We start from the raw sequence: 23,144 nt of genomic DNA on the forward strand, positions 1-23,144 counted from the left end.
ATCCCGAAGGGACAGATTCTGCCTCCTTATCTCTAGTCCAACCCCTCATGGTTTTCCTTTCCCCATCAGATGATAATATTGTTTGTCTTCCTTTTCCTGGCTACAGATCCAATGCTTAAAGTCGATGACAGCAACACTCGAATTCTTATTGGCTGCTTGGTGGCCATCATCTTCATCCTTCTGGCCATCATTGTCATCATCCTTTGGAGGCAGTTCTGGCAGAAAATGCTGGAGAAGGTGAGGAAGTGCGGGACAATCACTGGATAGGAAGCTGCTCCATCCTTTCTTGTGCTGCTGTTACCCTAGGAGTAAAAGTCAAATTACAAAATTATATAAATGGTTTGAGAGTTAACTGAGGCTACCAAGAGGCGCAGGAATGGAGAAGCTTGGGCTGAAAGGAATCAGAAAAGAATAAGCTAAGTCCATTTTCTCATTTTTAGAATGGAGATTTTGAAACCCCCCGTACAGAACTCACAAAACTCTTCCCAACACATTGAATCTCAACTTAGGCCTCTCCCTGGAAGATTCTGATTCACTGGGTTTCCAGGGGAGTGCAGCCATCTGTACTTAAAAAAAAATTAACAAGTAATTCTGATGCACAACTGATACCTAGCTAAAATTTCTGATAATGCTGTTCCTTCTGGTTTTTTTTTTTTCACTGCTTGCTTGTTTGTTTTTTGGGGTGTGTGTGTGTATAGAAAAACATTCAACTTCATTAATATCCAAGCGAAGTTTCTCACAATTCTATTACTACTTCTTTTTGTACTTGTATGGTTGGAAATTGCCTGGCAGTCCAGTGGTTAGGACTGCGAGTTTCCACTGCAGGGGGCCCAGGTTTGAACCCTGGTGGGGGAGCTAGGATCCTGCATGCTGTGTGGTACGGCCCCCAAAAGAGAAAGTTACGGTTGTGCATCCTTCTGAGTGCCTCCTCAGATTCATTTTGTCCAGGCCAAATGATCTGTATAATTTCTATTACATTTGTCTAACACTTTACAGTCTACAAAGACTTTTCTATGATTTTACTTGAACCTCACTGAATGATGGTGAGTTGGGCATAGTAGTTACAGTTAACTGTTTTTCTGATGGGAAAATGTGATATGCTCAAGGTCATACAGTTTTATATGCTCGTTCCAATTGTCAGTCTTGAAATTTGTTGACTTCTTTTCTTCTAAAATATATGCATTCCACCATAGATGGAATAGCTATGACTTTTCTTGGTTTCTTAGGCCAGATAGCAACTCTGGGCACTGCTGCTAAGTGTGTGATACTCTTGGGCTTTGCTGATGATAAAGTGTTTCTACCTTTGGCCACGGACATCATCCCTGGTCAATGAGCTCAGATGGATGTGGACTGCGAGAGGTCGGAGATACTCTGGGCTGTGAGGCTTTGCGGTGCCCGTCGAGGGCAGGGAACAGGAGGGAGGGCATAGCCTGATTGTGTTTATAGCCTATGTGTTTGGAGGTGGGCTCTCAGAGGAGACCAGTGCCTGTGTGGAGTACATACCAGAAGAGGGGAATGGACTGGAACCTTCTGAACTTTTTGTGGGTAGGACAAAAGGAAGGGGCTGAAATCAGAGACGTGAGGGGAATGACCCAGAGAAATAGCCTGCAATTCCTTCTGATCTGTTGCACATTCAAGTTCTGAGGTGACTGAGGTTTATTTTAAAGTCTTTAGGCAGGAATATTTCACAGAAGAGAAGATCTCTTTGCTTCCCACAGAGACTTCTATCATTAGTCTGAAAATACTTAGACTAAATTAAAGCTTTCAATCCATAAATAGTGACTGCAGGCTGAAAGGCAGAATCCACAGAGAACTTACCCACTGGCATGATGAGGCAACATCAAAACCTCTCATCTTTTAGAATGCTGGAACACACTGGGTATCTAAATTTCAGGGAGAGGGGTTGCAAAGTGTGGTGGTGGTAGAAGCTGGTGGGTCTGAAGGTTCATGGGACAGCTTGGAGCTGTGTTCTTATTGCACAGTCTGTTGTGACTGCATTTTAGTTGAGGGGGAAGAGTCTATGTTCTCTACTCTGTGAGCTGTTTTTCTCTTTATTTGAGCCAGAATTTACCACTCTTCTCTGAGTGTTTCTTCTGAGTCCTACTAGAATATATTCATGGGCTGGGGGAAGAATTTTGGATTGGAGACTCTCCAGATAAAAGGGAGAACAAAAATTTTGCCCTTGAATATTTAACTTGGTCCTTCAAGAAATTCTTTCTATCCCTGTACATCCTGAGTAAGATAACTCAAGATGCTCTGGAATGACATAGGATTTCTTTTGGGGGAAAGAATTTTTTTGTAGGAGACCCTAAAGCATACACACGTATTCCATATACATTACTTGAAATACCCTTATGCTATAGCATTATCTGCAGGATACAGGACACGATGGTGTCCTCAGAATCCTCTCTTTGAGAGAGTCAACCCATGTTTATTGAGTGCCTACTATATGCTGGGCTCCATGCTCGGGACTAAGGATATTACTGCAACAAAGGACCCAGTCTAGGGTGTGGAGCAGACATCTAAGTTTCTCCATTGAGCACCCAAAGTGTGTTTGTTGGAGTAGAACATTTCATGTGTTTAAATCCAAATAGTCACATATATTTAGATTATGGGGTTTTTCTTTTGAAGGAGCAGGCAGGTCATATTAGCTAGAACGCCAGAACAATTAGCTGTTTCATTCTTCTTATTCCTGTGTTACATATAATTCCTCTCAGTATCCCTAGCACCCAAGGCTTTCCTTTCCTATTTTATAGCCATTTGATTTTTGGTTAGTAAAAACTGCGGGGGCAAGAGGGTATTACCCTAACCTACAATGCCAGAGTGGTCAGGTGAACTACAGCTTCATCATTTTACAGCACATTTGTTGTGTTAATGAGCATTGTAATCTATGCCTACACAAAATCAACCAGTTGAATGGTGTCAGGAAAACCCATTATTTAATAGAACATTGAAAACTCTAAGACTGAGACATTCTTTGGGTACTGATAGGTTCTTATGGTGTCACGTGAATAATGCTTATAAGTGCTTCAATGGAAGTTAATGAATGTGGGCAGTGCGGAAATTTGGAAGTCAGATTCTGCCTTGAAGAAATGAAAGATGATTCTAAGATTCTACAACACAGGCATTTGTGGAACCAGACTGCATCCCTGTCATTTGCACTGCTTCTGGAGTTTGAGCATTGAAGAGTTATTTTCATCTGAGTGGAAGGGCTGGGTTTAAGAAGAGGAGGGAGTGATGATCCCTTTTGTGCCAACATGGCTTTCTTCGCTGTCCTCTTTCAGGCTTCCCGGAGGATGCTGGATGATGAAATGACAGTCAGCCTTTCCCTGCCAAGCGAGTCCAGCATGTTCAATAATAACCGCTCCTCATCACCAAGCGAGCAGGAGTCCAGCTCCACTTACGATCGCATCTTTCCGCTTCGCCCTGACTACCAGGAGCCGTCCAGGCTGATACGGAAACTCCCAGAATTTGCTCCAGGGGAGGAAGAGTCAGGTGAAGATGAAATAGTGGGCAGAGAATTGAGGGACACGATTTATGAAGGTGTGACACTATTGCTTCTTCTCAACCAAGTCTAGTTTTAGCCTAGAGAAGTCCGCCTTCTCCTGGGAAGTCCACACTGTCTTTCTAGATTTGGTCTGCAGCAGCTCTTAGTGGAATCTAAGCATCTCTCCTTTGCTACTGCACATAGCAGATGTTTGGAGGGACCCACATGTCAGTAGAAGAAAATAAATAAAATGTGTTGCTAAGGTGTTAACACCAGAAGAACCTAAGCAGTCCAACTAGTACAACCTCCTCATTTTTCATAGGAGGAAAGTGAGAAGGCCCAGATAAGGTACTCACCCAATATCAAACACCAATAGAGGTAAATTCAGGACTAGAATTTCACTTGGAGCTAAAGACATCCTAGAATTCCCAGTGTTTAGTCACCTAGATAATTGAGTTATTTAACTTTTGTTCATTTCTCCTTGGTGAAAATTTACTTGACTAATACAAGATTTTATTACAAGAGTAAATATTTCTTGCCCTTTCTAAATAAAAGCATTGCTTCGGTAAAACAGTGCCAATTGATTCACATCCCAATGTTTTTTAAAAGGGCTTCAGAGTGACATCAGAGGGGATGCTGGGGTCATTGCTGAGGCTCAGAGCAGCTTTTTTTCCATAATGTCAGCAACTGAGGAGTGACCCCAGTCAGTGGAAGAGGACTGATGGTGTTCAGGAGAGAGGTGATTGAAGAAGTAGCAGGACTCACCGCGAGAGTAGAGGCTTTTCAGGGTAGTCCTTCCAAAGGAAGAAAGGAAACTAATATGTATTTATCACTCAGTGGACAGCAAACATAGAAGGAGCATACTGAACTGTGGGAATTTTACAGAGACACCAAGAATAGGGATGTAATGTATTTCCTAGGCTGAACCAAAGTAATTTACCTATTTTCTGAAGTCTAAAACATCCCCTGTCGTATTTTAATGTTTTTTAGAGTTAAGATGTGTCTTAAGCTAGTTCATACAAATTTATTCAAAGCTTTTAATCCCTAAAATAGGTTATTAAAATCAGTTTTTATATCTTAAAATTAAGGAAATATGCCTTCAATCCTAAAACTTTAATACTCCCACCCTAACTGGTATAGCGAGCCTTCCTGGAGCTTCACCACCATTCCACGAGATTAGCCAAGGAGGTCGTTAATGATCATGTAGTATGAGGAGAAGGATGAGAGATAACACGGTGCGTGCATTCTGGAGGCCACAAGAAAGAGTCTCCAGAGGAACCACTCCCCGAGTGAGAATGTCATGGCATTGGTTAGGCTCTTTAGGCAGCGTGTTTTAGCCCTCCGCTCAGATCTTCTTTCTTGAAGAGATCTCCAACGATGCCCCTTGGAATGAGACCCATTGCCCTTGTCTTCCCAGGCTGCAGTGGCATTGTGAAGCCAGTCCAGCCCAGTGGGCCTGAGGGTGTGCCCCACTACGCAGAGGCTGACATTGTGAACCTCCAGGGCGTGACCGGAGGCAACACCTACTCTGTGCCTGCCGTTACCATGGACCTGCTCTCAGGAAAAGATGTGGCTGTGGAAGAGTTCCCCAGGAAACTCTTAACTTTCAAGGAGAAGCTGGGAGAAGGCCAGTTTGGAGAGGTGAGCTGATTTTTTGAGTGGGTCCTCCCATCCTTGGTAGTTCAAAGGAAGTGATTGAATAAAAATGGTCAGTAGAGCAGTGTCCTGTCCAACGTGGATTCACACCGAATGTCTCTCTTCTTGCATTGTCCTCTAGAAGATTAGTATTGGGTCAGCCTCATCTTTGTCAAATAGCTGTGGAATTCCTGGGAATTCTGATTTCTATATAAGAGTTTTTAAAGCAGAAATGTCACTAGACTTAGCTATCCTGAAGAAACATTCGATATTTTCAAATTTTTTTACAATAGGTTACAGAGGGTGGGGACCCATAAGATGTGATCATCGTTTATAAACTGTCCAAGAACATCCTGCTATTGGATAGCCACTTTGTTTTTCCCTTTTAATGGGAGTTACACGCAAAATGCTAAAAAACAACCTCGCCCCTGCCTTTGGTCCCAGAATCAGCCACTAGGGAATGAATCACTAACCAAGATAAGGAGGAACACTCTTCTCAATTGCCCTCAGAGTGATGCATGTAATATTTGACTTCTCACTCTTACATCAGTCACATGAGCCTTCTGAGAACTCAAAACAATGATTTAAGTGACAACAGAAGCTCTTAAACACCGCCATGTAAACTCCAAATGTAACTTGGTTTCCTAAGAATATGCTATTGGTTTCCAGTATGGGTGGCATGCTTTAACTCTGGGAGGTTTGGTGGCAGTGGAGGTAGAAGGGTCCACGGCATCTGTTTGTGGTGTTATATGCACACATTCTGTCTCCTGGGTTGAAAATGCAGGCTTGTTACACTCTTACTAATACATAGAGTTTCCTGATAATGCTAATCCCATACAAGGTATTACCTTAGAGAGGAAATTGCCTTATGTTTTGCACGATACCTTAACTAAACTTCCCTGAATCAAAGTTCAAACTTTTATGCCGAATGACATTTTACAGTGGGCTATGCTGTAATAAAATACTATGTTATAGATTTATTCACATATTTAATGTTCCAATCAATGTATATTTCTTTTTTAAAGCAGTAACATATCGTATTAGCTGGGAACCTTACCATTTTTTGAAATCAGTTATTTGAGTCAAAGATGTATTACACGTATCTTCTTATCGGTCTTTTGATTATTTTGCCTGAGTTGTAAGAGTTAGTTTATCTCCAGGAAATGCCCAGCAAGAGTACTGAGACATCTTCAGGAGAAATGATGATGCTGAGACTAGATGACTTTTGTCTAGGTTCATCTCTGTGAAGTGGAGGGAATGGAAAAATTCAAAGACAAAGATTTTGCCCTAGATGTCAGTGCCAACCAGCCTGTCCTGGTGGCCGTGAAAATGCTCCGCGCAGATGCCAACAAGAATGCCAGGTCTGTGGTCTGCATTTTGAATTTTCCTTTGTGTGTTTCATCTTCAGGATCAGGAACACTCCTGGAAACTTCTGAGCAGTTTGTTTCTTTTGAGATGGGCAGGTCTGTGAGCTGCCTCACATTTCCATTGTTGTGCTTTATTTTTCTGATGGGTCAGTAGTACTCATCTTTATTCTCATCTCTCTCAAAACCAAATGTACATTTTCTGTTGGATCTGCTATATATTTACTCCCTAACCCTCTTTGCACAGCACTCTATGACCCAACATACAAAAAAGTCTGAATATGTACCTCTTCAATCATTATACACAGACACTCCTGAATGTTATTACCTCCCCTTGCAGACTTTTCACAATCACATACATCTTTCTTGCTACGCTTCTCCCATTCTCCTTTTTTCCTCACATCTCTGTTTACTTTCTCATCCCTTTTTTTCTCTTTTATGCTCCTTTTCTTCTATGTCCAGCAATCCCCCAAATGAGAAGCTACCTCTACTTGGAAAAGTGTCCGTGGACCTCAAAGCAAAAGGATCCACTGTCTTTTAGCAGTTTTCCAAACTGGCTAATAATCTCTTGGATCCTTTACTACATAAATTGCAGTTTCCAGCCACACTGTGTTGTCTGACAGCCTTTCCATTACAGTAATGGTGAGTTAATCCTCACCCAGAGAGGCATGCTGGTTGAAAGCTGGTTGTGTGTGTCTCAGAGAAATCTGCACATCTGGGTAACATATGCATTTTCCCATTTGTGTTGGCTTCATTTGTCTCACTGATATTCAAATTTAGAGAAAGTTTATGATCCTTATTCCTCAAATTATCATAAATTCTAAGAATGGTGATAGTTTTATTAAAAGTCTTGCAATTGACAGGATGTAGAATGAAGAAGAAAGAAAGGCAAGGGAACAGAACTATGGAGGTTTTGGAATTTTAACTGTGAGAATTTCAACCTTAAGGATACTTATGTGAATGAAAAGTGGACAGTCTCTGAGTCCCATAGAGAGAAAGCATATTCCTAATGTTAGTCTTAGCACGTAATTGGAGAAGGTGGCAAGAAGAAAGAAAAAAACTATGGGATATGACAAAGCCTTTGCCCATCGTTTTTTTGGTGAGGTTTGGTGTCCCACCTGTGCCTGCTCCAATTTAGCCATGATGGGTGGCTTAGACTCTGGGCCCTCCCAAGCTGTGGACCCCCCCTGGTTTGAGACTGAAGAGGGAATGAAAGAGGAGAGGTGTTGCTTTGAAATCAATGACCACATTGATTCCAAGGATTTTATATTGACATAGTATGAATCCCAGTCCAGGATTCCTAGAAGACTCACAGGAGACTTATAACAGGTCTGCTTCAATAGTTCTGAGAATGTGGGTTAGTGGTCTCTCCCAAATATTGCTACTGGGAAGGTTCTAGCCCACTTTGTGACTCAAGGGTTGTTGTCACTGTCTACTCTATTAGTTTTGGCCAAAGGAGAACTTCTTGTGAAATGACCCTGCATTACCACCATGAACTTTAAAAAGCTATGTTTTGAACAGGCTGCTAAATGTGTGTTGTGACTGACTGCTGGTGCACCCTGCATTAAAAGAAACCACTACGAGAAAATTAAAAATTATCAGATAAACCAGAGGGTGGTTATTCACTTTATAAAAAGTGCCTTTGCTTTATTTATAGAGTGACTCCACGGTTCTTAAAAAAGGTAAAGACCCCAGGGCCTTAAGATATGATTTTCAGTTGAAGGTTTTATTTTTAAGAGTAGTTTTTAGCAACATATATTTGATTTAGCAAATAATTAATCACTTTCTATGTGGCAGGCCTTTTGTTGGATACTAGGGATGCAAATGTGAATGTCATGGTCCATGCTCCCCCCAAATTACGGTTGAATAAGGGTGCATCATATTCCAGGATGAGTAGAATGAGACAGTTTCCAGGTACCAATTTCTCTGTTCTCTCAAAGGTTATCCAAAGGGAAACAGGACTCAGTAAAATGGGCAGGACTAGACTTTGCTGTGTCTTCTTCCTCCTCTTGATTCTAACTTTGGCAACCTCTGGGTTTATCTGTGTCTGTGTCCTCCAAAGGAATGATTTCCTTAAGGAGATAAAGATCATGTCCCGGCTCAAAGACCCAAACATCATCCGTCTCTTAGCTGTGTGTATCACCGACGATCCCCTCTGCATGATCACTGAGTACATGGAGAATGGAGATCTCAATCAATTTCTTTCCCGCCATGAACCCCCCAGTTCTTCCTCCAGCAACATACCAACTGTCAGGTAAATACGATGGGTCTTCCATCTCTTCTCTCTGTTCATGAGACTAAACTGGAATCTGAAGATGGGAAGCAGTGGGCCCTAAAGTTCATCATTGTTCTGGGATGGCGGGGGAGGAGGTTAGTGTGCCAGAAATAATAGAGCAGCTGCCCTTTGAGGAAAGCAAAGAGGTAAGTGAAGAATAGAGAAGGGATGTTGAGGTTGGAACCCGAGTTTGTTGGTACCAACTATAGGGTGTGTACCTTTCACAGGTGCCTCTTCGCAGAGGCTACTTCCTCTCTTCCTTTATATTTCTGCAGTTATGCCAACCTGAAGTTTATGGCTACCCAGATTGCCTCTGGCATGAAGTACCTTTCCTCACTTAATTTTGTTCACCGAGATCTGGCCACACGAAACTGCTTAGTGGGTAAGAACTATACCATCAAGATAGCTGACTTTGGAATGAGCAGAAACCTGTACAGTGGTGACTACTACCGAATCCAGGGCCGGGCAGTGCTCCCGATCCGCTGGATGTCTTGGGAGAGCATTTTGCTGGTGAGTTTCCTGCGTTTTTGAGCTCTTCGCTAGCAACTGACATGTAGGCAGGTGCATATGACATGTAGAGGCACACCTGAGACTCAGGAGGCAGAGAATAAATAGACTTTGATATTTTCTCTGACTTGAGATGATTTACATTGTGTATTCATTATTATTTTTAACACTTACCTATTTCTGCTGATAAAAATGTAACATGCTTACTAGAGAATTTGGGGGAAAAAGTTAAAAATATACCCGTAATGAGAAGAGATTTAGTATCTTTTTTAATCTCTACCCTTTCCACCTACTGATTGATCTTAATTAATTTAGAGTATTAAAATCTTGTCATTTAAAGAGCTGTTCTCGACAAAAAATATTCTTCTTCTGTGTTGGTTTCATAACCATGTTCCTAATTGATTATTTAGATTGATCCCTCTGCTTGTATTTTAGCGACTATCATCATGTACTTTTTTTTTTTTTTCATCATGTACTTTTGAAGTTCCTCATTCTTTGCTTTATCATCTTGATCCAGCTCTTGGTATTCTGGACCACAAGCGAACACTTCCAAATGCCTCTCTTAGAGATATATCTTCTGACCATGCATCTTTGGACAATTTATTGTTGATTTTCTACCACTTAGCCGATTTATAGAATTATTAGACTTCTACTTCCTACAATGCCGTCTGCATGTAATGTTGTCTTTTGTCATTTAATATTGCAGAGAAAAGCCTGACAGCAATCTAATTTTGTTCATTGATTATTGATCTGTTTGTTTCTTGTTCATATCTTGTAGGATTCATTAATTAAGTTTGAAATAAAAAATGTATAGTGATCCCCTTCCTCTCACCAAGATAACCACTATTAATATTAATATTTTAGTATATTTCCTTTGAGGATTTTTCTATACATATATTTCTCTGAATATATATATTATACATATAAAATTCTTTTACATACTGGGATGATACTATGCACATACGATTCTCTATTGTTGGCAGTAAATATTCTTCAAAAACACGATTTCAATGGCTGCATAATTGTGTGGATATATTCTATTGCATGGATATATCCTGTAATTTAATGTGACTATAACTTGATATTGAAGTACTTTCCGATTTCCTTCAATTATAAATGATGCTGTGATATATACCCTTTTATATAAATCCTTATAAAGAGCTTTATCATCTATACAGGTGAATTGTATATTTTACTCATTTCTAATGTGACTATTAAGCTTTGCTCCCTTTAAAGGTGTTGTATGGTGTTGTAAAAGATTATTAGACCGAGATTCACAGGGTTTTGGCCCAAATCTCAGGTTTTCCATTATTAATGGTGTTATTAACCAGGGAATTTTAGTAAACCTCTCGTCTCACTTTTCTGATCTGAAAAATAAGGATAAAAATATCATCTGCTTCAGCACTGTATTTATTGAATAGAACATGTGCAAGTATTTAATACATGCTGATTGCATCCAAATCTCATTGCTGTTACTTGTTAGTCTATCCTTCAAGACTGTGATAATCATTGAACAACGACTACTCCAGGCACTTACACTAGATTCCTGTATCTCTAACATAGACACAATTGGCTTCCCATTTTAATTTTGCCTTTCCCATGGGCATTTCCCCAAGGTTCCCCTAGATCCTGGAGTTTGACCTTCTAACACTCAGTGGGGGGTAGGGGGCAGAGCTTCCCTGGTGGCACAGTAGTTAAGAATCTGCCTGCCAATGCAGGGGACAAGGGTTTGATCCCTAGTCTGGGAAGGTCCCACATGCCATGGAGCAACTTAAGCCCATGCGCCACAACTATTGAGCCTGTGTTCTAGAACCCATGAGCCACAACTGTTGAGCCCGTGTATGACAACTACTGAAGCCTGAGCACCTGGAGCCCATGCTACACAATAAGATGAAAAGCCCACGTACCATAATGAAGAGTAGCCCCTGCTCACCACAACTAGAGAAAGTCCACGTGTAGCAACAAAGACCCAAGGCGGCCAATAAATTAATTAATTTAAAAAAAGCACTCAGTGGGAGAATCAGATAGCTGATGGCTGCATCCTTAGATCTCATCTGCTAGAGAAGTAGACCTCAGCAGAGATCCTAAAGGTGAGACAAGGCCTGTAGCTTGGTGTTGAAATAACATCCTATTGCTGTTTCTAGATGCCCCATGGGTATCTTGGCACTTCCAGAATTCCTTGCCCTGGGTAGTGAAAGTGGCACAACTCCAGATTATGAAAATCTAATCTGCTCTTGTTATGCACAGATTATTCTGATTCTTCTCTTCTTTTCCTTATTTAAACAGGGCAAATTCACCACAGCAAGTGATGTGTGGGCCTTCGGGGTGACTCTGTGGGAGACTTTCACCTTTTGCCAGGAACAGCCCTATTCCCAGCTGTCAGATGAACAGGTCATAGAGAATACTGGAGAGTTCTTCCGAGACCAAGGGAGGCAGGTGAGGACTGTCATGGGTGGAGAGATGTGGCTTTGGGTACTCTTGAAGGAGAGAGAAAGAGAAGTTCTGACTTAGGATAGGCCTGAGCTGGGAGATGGGCTACCTGGATCATAATCGTTTGTCACTAATTATCCAGCTCATGTAAAAGACCAAGGTCCTCTCCAGGTATCCATACACTCTGCTTTATCTGCATGTCAACCCATTGGTCATTGGATAACATGAGGGGTCCCATCAGGCTGCCCCCCAACTCAAAAGATGCCAGGAAATAAATCTTCTCTCATGTGTGATCTATTTCCTGGTCTAGACTGTGAGGTTTGACTTCCTGATTGAAAAACATAAGAACAAAAACATAAGCTTAAAAGTTAATAAGAGATTTATTAGCATTTGTTAAAAATTTGGTTTGGACTGTCTAGCAATGTTTCTAGATTTATTTGTCCTGAGACATCAGGTCTACCCTGGCCTTGCTGCTCCTGGAAGGCACCTCTGGGCCCTGCTGTTGTGTCCTCTCAGGACTCAGGAAAAGCTGGGCTTCTAAGCTTACAAGGGCCCCAACTCCTAGTTAAGACACTACAAGATTCCTTTGGAGGACTCAGTATTCAGAGTTCCTGTGACATCTGGGATTGAAAGCTTGTTGGTGGCTGGAGCACTGAGCCCCTGGAGTGGCCTGACTACAGCACACACCTGGAGTGTGGCATCTCAGGCAGGAAAATGATAATAGTTGAGAGGGAGAAGGCTCTTGGCAGAAAATTAAAAGTGGATCCTCTGTGGCTTAAACAGATCAAAGCAAGCAAAAGATAAGGGACTGACTAGGAATTGTGCAGGATGCAGGTTCACAATAGGAAGGAGGGGTCCTAGAATTTTATCTTGATACTTTGTATATATTTCGGTAGCGAGAGATCAAAATTATCTATCTTGGTTATGCAGTAATTGCCTTCTTACCTTGGCAAAGGGCAGATTTACTCCTGTGTGCATTAGGTAAGAGAGCAGACCAAAGAAAAATGTTTTTTCTCCCGGACTGATAGCACATCATGGCCAACTGGTTGACCTATTAGATTCTTGCGGCCAATAAAAGGAGATGCATTCAATTAGAAAGTGTCATTTTATTCATCATAACAATGATTCTAATTTGGTTACATCCTGGAATTATAGGCAAAGGGAGGAATATTTTAAACCTTTCCATTTCCCTGATTTTATTATTCAGTGACGAAATCCTACAGGGAAAAAAAAATTTACATGAGGCAAAATTGAACCACCAAACATTCAGCCAAGAAAGGCAGGCTTCCCCTCCCCCCAGTTTATGTCCACCATCTGCTCTGCATTACATACATTCTTGGTATTCGATAGCTTTTGACTTAGCACTAAAAAGTTACATATTAATTAATCAAATTTTATGCTATTCAACTTCACACAAAAATGATGTTTCATCATTTAACAGAAGTTTTAATTTCCAATAATCTCTGGGGTTTAATTTTTCTTATTTATTTTTATGTACTTATTAAAAGGATCCATCATGTTCACTTTTACTAAATGATAGCAGTGAATCAAATATATTTTCACCAACTACCAGTGGCTGAATAGTAAAGTCAAACACTTGACTGAAGTCAAGGCCAAAGCCAAATATTACCATTATATGCTGAGTAATCTTCTCACCTATAAGCATAAGTTTAAATGTTTGATAAAAGTTTATTTAATTCAACATATGAGCTTACTAAACATAATTTATTAAATTTGTATTTTATTACAATTTATGAAATTTAATTAAATTTTATTATTCAAATTTCAGTATTCAAATTTTAAAAGTTTGACAGTAGAATGTAAGGACAGTAATTTCTCAACATTATCAGCTACTAGATAGATTTTATAGTCTCTAAACTATACATGTGTGATCTAATTTGTTTTTGAATGGCACAATGTCACCAGCTTGTTGAACATAGCAGGTATAATGAGGAAAACTTCAGTAACACAAATTCTAGAAGGAAATTATACTTAGGACTCATAGCTTAAGCAAATCTTAAGTCTTTTGTATTCATTTCAAAATGCTTGGAAATCTGTAACAACAATTTCAATAATTTGAAAATGTATTTGACACTATTGTTTTCCATTTATTTCTACAAACTGTAAAGAATTCTCAGATGGCACTTTTCTTAAAAGCTCATGTCTATATGAAATTAAATAATTAAAAATTAAATACAGTTTTAAAAGTTTATTTTGTTTAATGTTATGATAGATAAAATTCTACAAACATAATGAGAATTATTATGAAATATATATAATTTTATTTGCCAAATTTATACAGCTTTGTAAATGGCAAATAGTTTATTCATTATTTCATTTTATTGACATCTGTTGGCTCAAAACAGATGCATTTTTTTCTAAAATTATTTAGCAAACACCCTAGATAAGGCTTAACAGTTTTAAGTTTCACCAGTAGTATATGACCATGCCTATTATCCTATTTCCTTAGTAACATTAGTAATATTTCCTTTTAATACTTGGTATATTATAGGCATAGTCATTTCTAACATACTTAGTTAAGGCTTGTCAGATCTTATTATATATTCCAATAGAAGTCACAGGTATTTGCCTTTTTACTTTTTAATTGAGAGTTGATAATGGAAAGCTCCTTGACATTGGTTTTAGTGATGATTTTCTGGATTTGACACCACAAGCAAAGGCAATAAAGCAAAAATAAACACGCAGGACTACATCAAACTAAAAAGCTTCTTTACAGCAAAGGAAACTATCAACAAATGAAAAGGCAACCTACCAAATTGGAGAAAAATTTGTAAATCATATACCTGATATGGGTTAATATCCAAAATATATAAATAACTCATTCAACTCAAGAGCAAAAAATCCCCAACCATCCAATTTTAAATGGGCAGATCTGAATAGACATTTTTCCAAAGAAGACAAACAGATGGTCAACAGGTACATGAAAAGGTGCTCGACATCACTAGCATCAGGGAAGTGCAAATCAAAACCATCATGAGATATCACCTCACACCTTTAGAATGGCTATTATCAAAAAGGCAAGAAACAACAAGTGTGAGTGAGGGTGTGGAGAAAAGGGAAGGCTTGTGCACTGTTGATGGGAATGTAAATTGGTGTAGCCACTATGTAAAACAGTATGGAGGTTACTCAAAAAATTAGATAGAACTACCGTATGATCCTGTGATGCATGATGTAGGCTGGGGCTGGTGTGGGAGAAGGCACGATGGAAATGGTTAATGATTAACCAGCTGCAGATATCGGACCCATGGTTCAAAGAGCTTGAGAAATTTAGGTTTGGTCCAGTAATATGTCAATACACATATCAAGGTATTAAAAAACGTAGGTAAGAAAATGACAGCAACAGATTAAAGGCAAGCAGAAGATGACCTGGAGTCAATAGAGTGGCATCTTGCTGGTGGAAGCAGTCAGTAACTGATGCTTTGGGAGTAGAGTCAAATATAGCTCTAGGATGGAATTCAGGGCAAGGCTGTAGAGGGGTAAGTGGACAAATGTTGGTGAATCATGTGAAGAAGAAATCCAATCTTCTCTCCCTGGGGCCAGTACAGGAGAGAGGGAGACAGAGAAAGTTATGGTTAGGAGCTGCATGGATATATCCTACACCTCAGTGGCTAGGATTTTATTCCAATAAAGGGGCTGAGGCAATGAATATACGTTCCACCCTTGTCATGATTGGCTCTACCAAGGTAAACCACATCGTGGATAGGCCATAAATGGAGGATTTGGTGTTCTAATCACTTGCTTTCTCAGCAAGATGTCTAAGATGTTGTCCTGCTTTAGTTTTATCTTTTGCATGATGGATGGCCCATCAGGAAATTCTGCTCCAGAAAACTGGAAAAGACAAAGGAAATGGGAAAAGGGACTGATGTGATTTAGAATTCTCATGAATAGGAAGAATAGACACCACACCCATTTCAGTCATCAAGTCCAAGAACGTGGGGAGTGGGCAAATCATACTATGATGCAACTACTCTTCCTTTTTCCGCGCTCTTCTTAACATTCTCCTTTTTTTTTTTGTTCATTTTTGCCTCCAAAGACTTACCTCCCCCAGCCTGCCATTTGCCCTGACTCTGTGTATAAGCTGATGCTCAGCTGCTGGAGAAGAGACACCAAGCACCGTCCCTCGTTTCAGGAAATCCACCTTCTGCTTCTTCAGCAAGGGGACGAGTGATGCTGTCAATGCCTGGCGACATTCTGATGGCCCAGGTCCTCCTCACAAGACCTACCACTCACCCACGCCTAAGCCACTCCATCTGGACATTGAATGACCCTGAGGGACAGAGGCTTGTTGGCCTTTCTCTCTCCCTCGTCTCCCTCCACTCCACTTCCCCACTCTCTGCCCCTGACACATATATACTTTTTTTACATTAAAGAACTAAAAATGAAAAAAAAAAAAGCCTAGGGCAGATAAGATCTAGTAAAGAATCTTACTAGATATATCAAAAGTGTTGGATAGCGAAGGCTAGATAATTTAGATAATTTATAAAGGTTAAATATGCTTGTGTTTATGAATGTTCAGGTTCTACAATATGTTGTCCTTGTCCCCTTTTAAAAAATGGTTTCAGAAAGAAAAACTTGAAGAATACTAATGTCTTAGGAAACATGAGATTAAGCTTAGGGAAAATACTTGGTAAGTGTCGAGAATCTGATGAAATGGTATTCGGTAACTAGTTACCAATGGTTTAGTTTTCTAATTTGGCCTGTAGATACGTCCTTAACTCTGCATTGTTCTCTCCTGGTAAAGTAGATGTTACATGCTTGAAAAAACCCAGCCTCTTGGAATGGGTGTTTTGTTCATTCATGGGCAGGGATCAGGGTTGAGATCTATATGCATAGGAAACACAGAGGATTTACATAGAAAAGAATATCTACTGCAAGGCTCTATGAACAGGAATTGTCTTTTACAAAAAAAGTACCTCGTGCGTGAAGTATTCTTGAATAGAGAATGGACACAGGAAAAGAGGCCTGTGGAGGACAGGTAACAGGTGTGCTATTCATTTCTGCAGAGGGTCCTCCTCTTATCTTGTTCAGACATTTTCAGGTGTGTGTTTTAGAGAGAGCCTGATTTTGAGTCAGTACAAACTGTTGTTTCTATACCTCGGTGCTAGGCCCTTTGGTTCACCTTCTCCAAATCTTCCATCTCTTTTAATGGATGAATACTCTATGGAACCTATGGGCTGGGGATTGAATTTCTAAGGCATAAATCTGAAGATCATGTACACTAGGAAATAGATATGTTCTGAGTGTCCCCAAAGGGTCAACCGAGGACCAGTGAGGGGAAGTTACAGGGAGGTTGAGGGCCACCGCTTATTAGGGAAAACATAACCAGAGGCAGAGTATACAAGGATGGATGGGCTGCCTCCAGAGGTCGGGAGTCCTTTGTCACTGAAGAGGCCAAAGAACTAGGCAAGAAAGATGTAGGGTTTCAAACATAAGTGCTTGTGGGAGATGATGTTTAATGTCCTTTTAACCCTAGGAGTCCCTTGAGAGGAGCAGGTTGAGCGTGGAGGAGTCATCTGCTATTACTGCTTGGTGTTCACACTCTTGCCTTGGAGATGGTATGACCAGCAGCAAAAGCTTGAGGCTCTGGCTTCAGAATCCATGGATACTGATAACTCTGTCAAATAAGAGTCCCCTCAGAACAGATCCTGAGCTTTGACACTCCACAGAGCCTCAGATTAGGAGGAAACATGGAAAGGGAACCCTCAATTCTCTCTGAGCAGAAACAAGAAAAGATTACAGAATAAGCTTCCCAAACATAGAAGGAATAGACTCGACCCCTTGGGTCTGCTTCTGTTGCCTTCTACACAGTCTCTCGGGGACTTGAGTGTTTCCCCGCTGTCCAGCCTTCAGCATTGCTCCAGGCCACAGCAGAAGCATAAATCTCCAATCCCCAAGATTCATTTTGTGGGTCATCTTCCTTGCCCTAGCATCTTCCTTGCCCTAGCAAATATCCTGTCCCCATGGTTGTCTTGTGTGTCTGGTCTTTAGTGTTTCCCAGGACTAACTTGGGAAAGAACATCAGTTTGGGAGCTTTGACCCTATTTCTGCCTCAAGCCAAGTGTATCATCTTGGACAAGTCACTTTGCCTCTCTGGACTTTTGTTTCTTTATTGGAACAAATGAGATGAGATGGTCTTGACGTCTCTTCCAGTTCTGATGTGTTCAGTGTTCATTGGATAACTGGATCTGTAATTGATGCAGACTCAGTTATCTGGTCATCTCCTGCTCGGAAAATTATGGTCCTCAAAAGAGATCATGTAGGGAAGCCACTATAATAGTAGTAACAGTAACAGCCTTAAAGTTTACCATGTGTTTCCACATACATTATCTCATTTGATATATGCAGGGCCAGACATGCTCTTTTATGCTTGGAACGTGCCACACTCTCTACACTCTCCAGATCAGTGTTAACTTCATGTGTTATTCAGAGTTCTCCAGAGAAACAGAACTAATAGATTATATGAACATGATTTATGATAAGGAATCAGGAAGTTGGCTTACATAATCATGGGGGCTGAGGAGCTGTGCCGTCTGACACCTGTATCCTGGAGATTCAGGAACGCTGCTGGTGGTGTAGTTCTGAGAGCCTGAAGGCCCACGTGTGAGTCCCAGCTGAGGGCAGGAGAAGACTGTTGTGTCAGCTCAAGCAGTCGGGCAGAGAGGGCAAGGTCCCCCTTGCTTTTTTCTTCTATTCAGGCCTTCAATGGATTGGGTGATGTCCACCCACACTGGAGAGGGCCATCTGCCTCATGCAGTTCAGCAATTCAAAGGCTAATCTCATCCAGAAACACCCTCACAGAAACACCCAGAAATAATGTTTCCTCCGGGTGCCACATGTCCAGGTCTAATTGACACATTAAAGTTCATCATTACATTTCAATAGAATCAAAGGGACTTGAGATCAGGGCCTGCAGCTTATTCCTTTATCCACATATGTCTGGCAGAGCTACAAGCAGGCCAGGCCATGACTTCCTTTGTGGCAAGAGGAGAGACATAATATAATTTCCCCTTCCTTTGCCTAATATCTCTCCCTTACTTTTTTTTTTTTACAGTTCTGCCTCAATACACTGCATTTCATGATCCCATTAAAAAAAATCGTTTTTAAAATGAACGTAGTATGTCTGGGTTTTCCTGGCCTTGAGCCATGGAGGTAATCTATTTCAAGCAGATGGCAGATATGTGTTGTCACGTACAGTTGTTTTTTTCTGAGATGAGGAAGGCTCCATCTTCTGGCACTAAGACTTTGGTACTACAGACCCAGGTCTAACTTCTCCCTTAGTCATACCCATCCAGTTTAGCAGCACAAATCTAAGAGACCCAATAGGATGCATGGCAAAGGCTTAGTATGTAGAGTTTAAAAGTAGCTGGAATCTAAGTTAGAAGAACGAAGCTAGGAATTAGGTTGGAAAGGAGATAGGAAAAGGGATGAGAAACTGTGGAGCCTTGTTACCTTTCTAGGACGTTATCCTCTTCATGATATGTGTGAAATATTTTATGTTCAGATTGTGGTTTGGGGTAGTCAGATTTAAATTTATACTTTTGCTGGTGGATGTGCTGATAGCTAAGTCCAAATATTGATGTGCTGTCCAGACACATATGTGCTAAGAAAGGATCTGGAGTAGAAAGAGGCACCCGAGGGGGAAATGTGGTTTTAATGCTAAGGGAAGATCACTCGCAAGTGTACAAGACTGTATAACAAAGTGGAGCAAAGGATGAATAAATGAATGTGCACGTGACTGGACAGGGAGGCAAGTGGGGGTTGAAAGAAGGCTACATAATAAAGGGTGATGGAGAGTGCGTGAGAAGCAGGGGGAGGTCCGGGCAAGCAGGAGAGACACAGGAGGCGCTGTTGAGAATCCAGTCTGAAGCGTGAAGGCAGGTCTCTGAAGAGAGAGCTGAGCGAGGACAGAAGGAAGTATCTTGACAATAAAAGATAGATGTATACGGAGAGAGAAGAAATTCTGGGTGATAGAGATTATGAAAATATTTATTAAGAAATGAAAAGTCAGGTGCAGAGTACGACATGGACGTGAGTTTTTCAGAGTTTAAAGAAAAGGGATGCCCACGCACACACAGGCAACCACCAGGGAATGACCTGGCCTTTTCATCTCACAGGAACTGGGAGAGGAGGCAGTTGGAACACATTTGTTCTAGACCACTTCAAGGGCTGGGGTTTAATGGTGGTGAGAAGAAATCAGCTCTTTGTCTGAACTGGACTTGGCTTTCCAAGTGCTGCTTTGGAAATGAAGACCGAGAGATGGAGGAATTTATGTTAGTTCATGAGGCTTTGTGTTCCATACTTTGCTTCTGTTAATGAAATCCGTTTTAAATAACGCTCATCATGCTTGTGCCGAGAAAGGCCACAGGGAAACATTGGAAAAACAGGGCTTAAGTTAAATGAGACTAAATCTTGTTTGATATCTGCACAAAGAGGTACATGCCATGTTGGAACCATGTGTTTTTCTAGTCACATCCAGACTTCCCACAAGAAAGCCATGGGGTGGGGCTAGGCCATGTGTTTTGAGTAAAGGAGAACAGAAGAAGGGGAAAGGGATGAAGATGTTCCAAGGGAATAGTCTGAAACAGAATAGCATCTGTTTTGCCCAAAACAACAAAAAAATGAAGAAAATTACAGTTAAGGCTTAGATTACTCCCAAAATAGCACTATTAAAGCTTTGATCCTACATTGAGTTTATAGACCTGCAATTTACCATCTTAGTCTTTTCAGTAAGACCTCTGACCTCTGGCAGTGCATATGGTAGGTTTCTGGGAGATGCAGTTGCAGACCTATGCTGGAATCTCCTTCTGAATTCAAATTTAACATTTTTATAGAAACAGATGAATGTCTTTTCCACTTGGAAATGTCTCGGAATGCTAAACTAAGATGGAAAGAGGCTGGAATGGTTAATGGTTATTGGATCTCTGGCATTTTGAGTTCTCTGCTACAATTAGCTACATTGCTTTGTGTGGTGGGTAATTGTTTAGTTGCTGTATCCTTTTTTTTTTCAACTTATTATTTTGAAATACTTTAAGACTCACAAGAAGTTGTAGAAAATAGTAGAGTGGCCTTTCCCTAACACCAGGCTTTCCCATTGATAACATCTTACATAACCATATTCCAGTTTCAAAACCAGAAAACTGACATTGTTATAATACTATTAACTAAACTACAGACCTTACTCAGATTTCAGCAGTTCTTCACATGTACACATTTCCTTTCTGGGTACTTTTAAGCTTTGCTGATTTGCTTGTTTGCATCAGGAAAGACATTATCTGGATATAAGTCTTCAAAATCCTAAAGAGAATATAACAAATTAATCTGTTCTAAGCAATATCCTGCCTAGACTGTTTCCACTGTTTGGCTGTTCAGCATCTGAAACAATCCAAGCACAGCTTAGAAAAATCAGGCAACACTAAGGACAGTAAGACCCGTAGCTTGCTAGCTAGGTATAGAAGGGAATTATAGGTGGTTTCTGCAGTTCCTATGAGTAGGATTTGTATGGTGGCGAGGAGGGGACTTTAGAAGAAATCAGTATTTTTGGTCAAGAGCTCGGTGGCACTTCATTAACGGCACCAGGGAGAGCTTTTGGAAGGAATAGAGTACAATGATAGAGACCCCCTAATGTGTAGTAAAACACTATTCTCAGAATAGTAGAGACATTTCATTTGCCTAAGTGTCTGTTCTTAAATGGAATAACAACCACATTGGACCAAATTAAATGCTAACACAGCAGCAACCTGGCCCAGAGGTTCGGGGGGAGAGGGAAGTTGAAACTCTGGTTTTGTGGATTACAGCTTTGAGTTTTGTGATGGCATTTTTAAGCTGCCCTGTTTAAGGGTTCTGTGATTATACCTGAGTTCACTTCTGCATACCCATGTCCTGTATAGTTCCTAGCACATAGCGAGCATACAAATATATTTATATATTTGCTGGATGTTGTTTTCTGAGTGAATAAAAGGTAGGAGCAGAAAGTTGTCATCTGGCCTAACTGGGGTGAATTTAGGGAGCATTGCTTTGCTGTAATGTAGAGGGTTTATTTTCAAATGAGGAAAGAAGAAAAAGTGCCTAGACTTTATCTGTAAGTTATATCCTCCATTTCTATGTTTACTGGTGGTGAAATTGATCTATGTAAATGTCTTATTCTTTGGGGTATTTAGACTGAAATGCAAGGTACTTCTCTACCGGCCACCCCATCAAGAGCCAGGAGAGACCCTGGCCCCAAACCCAGCTCTTTCAGAACGAGACTTTTAGTTTCTCCTGCAAACACCTTGTCAACAACTTCGCAGGCCTCCAAAGGAGAAAGATGGGAGTCCCAAGCTAGCCCGTGCTTACCCACATTCACAATTGCATGTAAAGGAAGAATTTGCAAAGAGACTCAAGGGAAAACACAAAGGAATAAGGTAATCACTTTTAGTGAAAAACTGTTTTCTTGAAAGGAGGCTTGGAAATAATTGAAAGTTGAGCAGATTCCTACACACACACCAAGACTTTGTAATCTAGCCTATTCATTTTATGTCCTTTACTATTCATGATATCCTAGTCTTCTACCCCATTGTCTGGTAATTTTTTCTGAGGATTGAGTTTCTGAAGCAATGTGGTGCACTCTTCCTAAGAGGAGGAAACATCTAGGCTTTATTCTGCAGGCTTTGGAGGATGACGTGTCTTGTCAAGGGGTAAATAACAAACTGATTTAATTTCTGCTTAAAACTATCATAGTCATTCCAAAATAGAATGCATAAAAATTCTCTGTATTAGAAAAAGAAATGAGATACCAATTGTATATTGTCTTTTCTTTATTTATTCTCTGTCAGTCTGTCAGATGATAAATTGTAAATAACAGTGATTAAAGAAATATGCTACTGATGGATCCTTCTTTCCGAGAAAATAACACTGGTTCTGGGCTTTATTACCCTCACTCCGTGTGCCCTTACATCCTTTTTGGAGAAGTGATGGAGTGTGGGGACACAGTTGAGGGGTGTATGTGGTGTGGATGCCTGTTTGTTGAGGGTTATCCAACAGAGAGTTATTTACATAGGCCTCTCATATATTAGTTGATTGTTTATTGGAAGAAAACTCTCTTGGTCTCTGGCTAAACATATTAGAGTTTGGGATTTTATGTTTTCACATTGGTCCAGTTCTAGGGAATCTAGTCCAGAATCAGAAATCCTTTATTGTGGTTGTTACAAAGTTGTCTTGTTTGATACACAGAAATCCCTTTTAAATCCAACTGTTGTCTGTCTCAAGACTGCCCATGCAAACAAAAAGCAACAAAAAACTATGAACAACCAGAATACAGACTCAGTCTTCATAACAGAGAGTAGGATGAAACCACCCAAACGACATACATCTTGCCTGGTCCCTGAAGAATACATTTACACTTTTATTATTCTGAGTAATATGAACTTATTTTTTGCAGAAACAGCCA

General features: G+C 40.5%; 1 protein-coding gene across 4 annotated transcripts in view; it reads left to right on the plus strand.

The window, feature by feature from the left end:
- The window catches only part of DDR2 (discoidin domain receptor tyrosine kinase 2), a 153,526-nt gene extending 130,955 nt beyond the window's left edge, over positions 1–22,571 (plus strand). For 3 of the 4 annotated variants that reach the window (XM_057727735.1, XM_057727734.1, XM_057727733.1), the window contains 8 exons: positions 107–237; positions 3,285–3,543; positions 4,905–5,128; positions 6,356–6,483; positions 8,549–8,740; positions 9,037–9,271; positions 11,555–11,704; positions 15,753–22,571. In XM_057727735.1, coding sequence (XP_057583718.1) covers positions 107–237; positions 3,285–3,543; positions 4,905–5,128; positions 6,356–6,483; positions 8,549–8,740; positions 9,037–9,271; positions 11,555–11,704; positions 15,753–15,887 — 1,454 coding nt within the window. In that variant the 3' untranslated portion in view covers positions 15,888–22,571. The remainder of the gene's footprint in view (positions 1–106; positions 238–3,284; positions 3,544–4,904; positions 5,129–6,355; positions 6,484–8,548; positions 8,741–9,036; positions 9,272–11,554; positions 11,705–15,752) is intronic. The other variant, XM_057727736.1, reaches the window with a different exon arrangement.
- The last annotated feature ends 573 nt before the right edge of the window (positions 22,572–23,144 follow it).

The sequence above is a fragment of the Hippopotamus amphibius genome, chromosome 3, assembly GCF_030028045.1.
Source record: "Hippopotamus amphibius kiboko isolate mHipAmp2 chromosome 3, mHipAmp2.hap2, whole genome shotgun sequence".
Lineage (NCBI taxonomy): Eukaryota > Metazoa > Chordata > Mammalia > Artiodactyla > Hippopotamidae > Hippopotamus > Hippopotamus amphibius.